This window comes from Ranitomeya imitator, chromosome 4 (genome assembly GCF_032444005.1).
Source record: "Ranitomeya imitator isolate aRanImi1 chromosome 4, aRanImi1.pri, whole genome shotgun sequence".
In the NCBI taxonomy this organism is placed as follows: Eukaryota; Metazoa; Chordata; class Amphibia; order Anura; family Dendrobatidae; genus Ranitomeya; species Ranitomeya imitator.
Window position 1 is genome coordinate 707668200 of NC_091285.1, and position 6901 is coordinate 707675100.

At 40.1% G+C, this 6901-nt stretch overlaps 1 protein-coding gene across 1 annotated transcript; it reads left to right on the forward strand.

Moving 5' to 3' along the window:
• The first annotated feature begins 4560 nt into the window (after positions 1-4560).
• On the forward strand, positions 4561-5891 carry LOC138674847 (olfactory receptor 11L1-like). The gene is made up of 2 exons (XM_069762664.1): positions 4561-4584; positions 4974-5891. Exons 1-2 carry the CDS (start codon positions 4561-4563, stop codon positions 5889-5891), a joined length of 942 nt encoding a protein of 313 aa, XP_069618765.1.
• The last annotated feature ends 1010 nt before the right edge of the window (positions 5892-6901 follow it).

Genomic DNA, 6901 nt, shown 5'->3' on the forward strand with positions numbered 1-6901 from the left:
TTGTCTATTCCTTTGGTTTTGCCTCCTATTGAATCTAATGGAGTTCAGGTACATTTGTCGAACCGTACGGCAAACTGTTTCGGTGAATTTCGGTCCTTTCAGAGATTCCGAATCAAACTGAACCTTGAAAGGTTCGCTAATCTCTATTCATCAACGATCTTCAATCAAGACTACATGAGAAGTGACTGATGAAAGTCATGCCTGATGAAAGTTGTGCCTCTGTTTAAATAATGTTGTGAGGTCCAACTACAGGCTGTGACTCCCGGCAGTCTTATCACACTATATATACTCAAAATCCTGCAGACGCAAGCTGGGGTAAGAGGAATGGAAAGTCTGGGGTGTACACAGGGTGAGGGGTGATCACAGGATGATGTTGGCTGACCTATGGACTGTGAGGATAAAGCTGTTCCTCACTCTGACTAGTTAAACTTAGAGAAAGTCGATTTTGGGATAGGCGGGTAGCTGAAGATTGGCAATGACATAACTGCAGAGAAAAAGCTCGAACTAAGAAACACTGAGAAGGCAAAAATACTTTTGATAACAAAAACACTTTGATTAGGAACCAAAAAAGATCCAGAGAGATGAAATTAGTGTATTCTGTGAATGGAGACTTTGGGATACAGCGAACAGCAGGGAAGAGATGATGACCTCAATGAGAGATGTCTAGATACCTAAGTGTAGAATTATACTTCATTCCATCCTGAAGTGTCACAAGTTATAAAAAAGGATTGAGTAGGTAAATAAATCCCAGCACGGCACTTCCCTTTGCTGGACCTACAGAGCCGTGTGCTGACAGGACCTTGGTGATGTCACAATAATGTGATCAGTCACATGGTCTGAGGCTTAAGTTGCGGACTTCTAGTTGCTGACTTCAGCATGCAGTGTACCTGGGGAGGAAATGCTGCAGGAAAGTGTTTGTGAACCTAACCTGGTTAGGGACCCACTCAGAAGTTTTGTCTCCTCCACAAATCGAAAACCCTATCTACCCCTCTGGCTGTCACACACTATCTCCATCATTTCTTCAGTGTTTTATGGCTTTCTCTCCCTATCTCTAGGGCTAACCTTTGATAGTCTCTCGTTTTCTTGATTCTCCACAAAATGACTGTTGCATTTTCAGCTTCTTTTATACAGGCTATGGTAGTCTCTCATTATTGGCTGTTCTATGCCATGTGTTGTGATGGCTGCAATGCATTATGGGGAAACCTGCCCAAAGTTGTGTGAATCTTCTCCGGCTGATGCAATCTTTAGCAATGTGTAAAAGAACAGTGACTATTCTAGACAATTTGAGCAAAGTAAAACATAAACTGTTCAAATTCACTGGGTTCAGCAAATTCCTGAAATATCGATGTGAATTTTCATTGCATTGACCTGTTCATGTTTACTAATTATTAATATTTATTGTGACTATAAAATCCTTCTCACAGGTGTTCTAAGAGCATATTCAGCTAAAAACATTAATATTCCAGAAATTACCCTGTTTCAGATATTGGATCTTGAAAGATGGAATTGGACCCTTAAGGGATTAAGGGGCAGAATGAGTGACCATACAATTTAATTTTTAATCATATACTTAACTTATTTCTTGTGCTAAAGACCAAAAGCTGCTATCTCCGGTGCTGCCATAGCTTCTAGCTGTGAAAGACACAAGGGGTGGAGACAAAAACAGTGAGTGTCACCAGCGCCACCATACAGCTTCTAGCACTGCCCTCAAATAAATCATTATCAGGGGGCGACACACTGCGGGGAATGAGGGCATCTCAAGACTCCTGTGACATCACATTTAAGACTCATCTCAAACAAAACATCATAGGAAGTGCAGTAAAAATTATATTTAGGATATAACTAGATAGGGAGAGCTGTAGGCTATTGTATAATAAAGATATTTACTAAAATGGTTACGGTGAAAGGACAGATGTTATATATGCCATGTTTCCTATCTATGGAAAGCTAAAATCATGATAGGAAATATGGCATTAATATCTCCTACCTGGGACCTCCAGGGGTGAATTCATCCTGATGTTTGGGGATTCCATGATTTTCTAAAGACCTAGCCACATCCCATGACCAGCCCCCATATGAGCTCCCCAAGGGGAGGGATGTGGGAGTAACCTGTATGTAATAAAAGCATATTTTGAGTTTTTGTCTTTGTCAGTCCTGGCAGACACAGTTTGCTGTGTTTCTGTGCTAATTCCCTAAAAGGAGAGTTTCCCTCTGCTAAGCTCTAAGATATTTCCATGACACAGGTTTAGTATTTTTACATAGTAACATAGTAACATAGTTAGTAAGGCCGAAAAAAGACATTTGTCCATCCAGTTCAGCCTATATTCCATCATAATAAATACCCAGATCTACGTCCTTCTACAGAACCTAATAATTGTATGATACAATATTGTTCTGCTCCAGGAAGACATCCAGGCCTCTCTTGAACCCCTCGACTGAGTTCGCCATCACCACCTCCTCAGGCAAGGAATTCCAGATTCTCACTGCCCTAACAGTAAAGAATCCTCTTCTATGTTGGTGGAAAAACCTTCTCTCCTCCAGACGCAAAGAATGCCCCCTTGTGCCCGTCACCTTCCTTGGTATAAACAGATCCTCAGCGAGATATTTGTATTGTCCCCTTATATACTTATACATGGTTATTAGATCGCCCCTCAGTCGTCTTTTTTCTAGACTAAATAATCCTAATTTCGCTAATCTATCTGGGTATTGTAGTTCTCCCATCCCCTTTATTAATTTTGTTGCCCTCCTTTGTACTCTCTCTAGTTCCATTATATCCTTCCTGAGCACCGGTGCCCAAAACTGGACACAGTACTCCATGTGCGGTCTAACTAGGGATTTGTACAGAGGCAGTATAATGCTCTCATCATGTGTATCCAGACCTCTTTTAATGCACCCCATGATCCTGTTTGCCTTGGCAGCTGCTGCCTGGCACTGGCTGCTCCAGGTAAGTTTATCATTAACTAGGATCCCCAAGTCCTTCTCCCTGTCAGATTTACCCAGTGGTTTCCCGTTCAGTGTGTAATGGTGATATTGATTCCCTCTTCCCATGTGTATAACCTTACATTTATCATTGTTAAACCTCATCTGCCACCTTTCAGCCCAAGTTTCCAACTTATCCAGATCCATCTGTAGCAGAATACTATCTTCTCTTGTATTAACTGCTTTACATAGTTTTGTATCATCTGCAAATATCGATATTTTACTGTGTAAACCTTCTACCAGATCATTAATGAATATGTTGAAGAGAACAGGTCCCAATACTGACCCCTGCGGTACCCCACTGGTCACAGCGACCCAGTTAGAGACTATACCATTTATAACCACCCTCTGCTTTCTATCACTAAGCCAGTTACTAACCCATTTACACACATTTTCCCCCAGACCAAGCATTCTCATTTTGTGTACCAACCTCTTGTGCGGCACGGTATCAAACGCTTTGGAAAAATCGAGATATACCAGGTCCAATGACTCACCGTGGTCCAGTCTATAGCTTACCTCTTCATAAAAACTGATTAGATTGGTTTGACAGGAGCGATTTCTCATAAACCCATGCTGATATGGAGTTAAACAGTTATTCTCATTGAGATAATCCAGAATAACATCCCTCAGAAACCCTTCAAATATTTTACCAACAATAGAGGTTAGACTTACTGGCCTATAATTTCCAGGTTCACTTTTAGAGCCCTTTTTGAATATTGGCACCACATTTGCTATGCGCCAGTCCTGCGGAACAGACCCTGTCGCTATAGAGTCACTAAAAATAAGAAATAATGGTTTATCTATTACATTACTTAGTTCTCTTAGTACTCGTGGGTGTATGCCATCCGGACCCGGAGATTTATTTTGTTTATTTTTTCTTTTGTTACACCTTTTTATTTTAGATGATTGTACATACTATATAGTTTTTTCCTAATTTCTAACATATTTACATATTTTCATAAATACTGCCTACTTTCGAATGAAATTCATAACATTGAATTCCTCTTCCACTCTTAACCGCATCCCCGAAGCCGTACGGTGAATGTAACAATCCAATCGATCTGTATAAACGATTGGCGGTGGCAGCTAGTTTTTCCTGGGTTATTGTGGAGCTTGTTGGTTCCTGTACATGAGGATGTTTATAAATATTCCATGTGTTGTAATTGAGACCAGCCGGGAGATCTGCAGGATCATCTGGTTCAGTAAATTCTGACAGTCTGCTTTGTGGGTCTATGTTAGTTTTTATGCGTTTATTTAAGTTTTTCTTTTTTTTATGTCTTTATATTATTTTATAAAAATTACTAAATATAATGTAAAAATAAATGGAAACCAGATGGATTATGTCTCAGTAGAGAAGTATTGCACAGTAGCTCGGGGACAGGTGTGGGGCTCCCGCTGGACTCAGCTGGTAGAAGATGCTCTATAAATGTGGCTGGAAAATGACTGTAGTTCTGAATAGGCTAAAATATATATCGCTACACTGACTGAACCTGTTTACAGATATATTCTTACATTTGTGTCGTTACTTCCTAATTCTAATGTTATCAGACTATCTAAATATTATATGAAATGGGCGCTCACATGGACAACGGAGAAGAAACTCATGTAAGAGTGGTCTTTACATCAGATTAAAAGCTAAGATGATTTTTTGAGCTCCTTAGTAAGATAAAGCTTTTACTTATTTTCTTTTACATTGACCTTTTCCTATTCTCCTTTTTAATTACTCCATTATTATTTTGCTGACGTAAAATATGAAAATTACCAAAAACAAAATGTAAAGACTTAAGTCACAATCCTAATGAAAAATTGATGAAGTTTAGCAGATTTTCCTTTATCGTAAGATTGGAGAAAACAAAATACTGAGTTTTATATAACATTAAAATAATAACTTAAGAAAACTGAGTTGAAATTAATTTTTCTGCTTTCATTTTTTTGTTTTCTTCAGTTGGATTTTCATGAAAACCATTTTCACAATTACAATCTTTTTTTTCTAGGTCAGACTTGCAAATAATGTCACATCAATTATTCTTTTAGGATTTTCAAATCTTCAAAATTTCAAAATCCCATTCTTCTTAATTTTGTTTTTAATTTACTGTGCAACTATTTCGGGGAATTTTCTAATCATCGTTCTATTTCTACAGAGTAAAACCCTCCAGTCCCCCATGTACTTCTTCATTGCTCAGCTCTCCTTGTGTGACATCCTGCTGACCACAGACATTGTGCCCACCCTTCTTCTCACTGTCCTGTATGGGGGAAGCTCGGTGACTCTCTTCGGATGCATCCTCCAGTTTTCTTTCTTTGTTTTGTCAGAGATCTCAGAATGTTTTCTACTGTCGGTGATGTCTTATGACCGATATTTGGCCATTCGTTACCCCCTTAGGTATAACGCCATCATGAATCACATGTTTTGTGTGTTGTCAGTCAGTATACTTTGGTTGATTGCTTTTGTTATCGTTTTAATATATGTAATCCCTATATGTTATCTGTATTACTGTGGACCACATATTATTGACCATTTCTTCTGTGACTTAGAACCTATATTACAGCTCTCTTGCTCTGATACATCCATAATCCATATACAGATTCTTATCCTTAGTGTTTTAAATGGATATTGCCCTTTTATAGTAATTGTGATATCATATGTGTACATTGTCATCACTATTCTGAAGATCCCATCCAACACCGGTAGACATAAAGCCTTCTCCACCTGCAGCTCCCACCTCACTGTGGTTTCCATGCTTTACGGGACACTATCCATTGTTTATATTTTTCCAACAAAAGGACAAACTCTCTCCTTGAGCAAGGTCTTATCACTGGTATATACTGTGTTGACCCCACTGCTTAATCCTATTATATACACCATGAGGAACAAGGAATTTAAAGAAGCTTTTCATAGACTACAATGTGTCTAATATAGAAGAAGGAGGAAATGATTTGCAGATATTGGATTATATTAGTCTATGGATCATCAAGGCCACAGGCATAGAAGAAAGCTCATGGACCAATGATCTCAAGTGCTCAAGTGTTCAACTTGTTCAAATCATATTATTCCAAACATGTAATTGTACAGTCTGTTCAGAAAGTATTCAGACCCCTTTACATTTTTCTCTTTATTTCATTTCAGCCATTTGGTAAATTCAAAAACATAAATTTTTTCCTCGCTAATGTACACTCTGTGTTAGGGCTAGCGGAACGCACCAAATAATAAGATAGACTAAGGTGCGTTCGCAGCCCGGGGTCCACCGTGCAGAGATGGAACCTGCTGCCAAGTAATGACGGACTATATGGCGGTACAATGTAAATACGCACACGGGTTAACTTCACCCTGTGTGAAGGAAGCAAACCCTGTTGCGTCACAAGGCCGCAGTACCGCACGTAACAAAACTAATAATCAAATAGCACGAGAGTGCGAACTGTGCCGTACTGGCGGATGCCACTAACCACCCAGACTTGGGCTAAAGATGCGCTCTAATGGCGCTTGGCGCCGTACTGGCGGTCACAGCAGTAGCCGCTGTTTCGTGTGTTAAAGCTGTGAGTTCAGCCGGGCGCTAGATTGCAGCCATACACCTTACGCAATCATTTATACACAAGGGATGGGTTTTTTATGGAACAACTTGCACTCATCAACACACACACGATTACAATTGTCTACTAGCGCATGGCCGTGCGGTCATGCGAACCTTATATAGCTGCAGCATTTACATCACCTTCCCAGAAGGATCAATGGGAGGCTGCCACAGAAGTTGAGCACCTTCAGGACCTTCCTGGAGGACCAATGGGATCTGCTGCAGTATCTGAGCATGTGACCCTCGATCTCCAACGGGAGATCTTGCCCTGGGCATGCTCAGAAGGGGAAAAGAAGGACTTAGTCCCAAAAGCGTCTGCTCGCCGCTGCCCAGCACTGGCTTCAATGGCAGAAGCA

Bases quoted from the DNA above. Each gene is read 5' to 3' on its own strand.
- LOC138674847 (XM_069762664.1), top strand. From the start codon at position 4,561: ATGGACAACGGAGAAGAAACTCAT. The intron at 4,585-4,973 runs GTAAGAGTGGTC...TTTTTTTTCTAG, and splicing joins ACAACGGAGAAGAAACTCAT to GTCAGACTTGCAAATAATGT.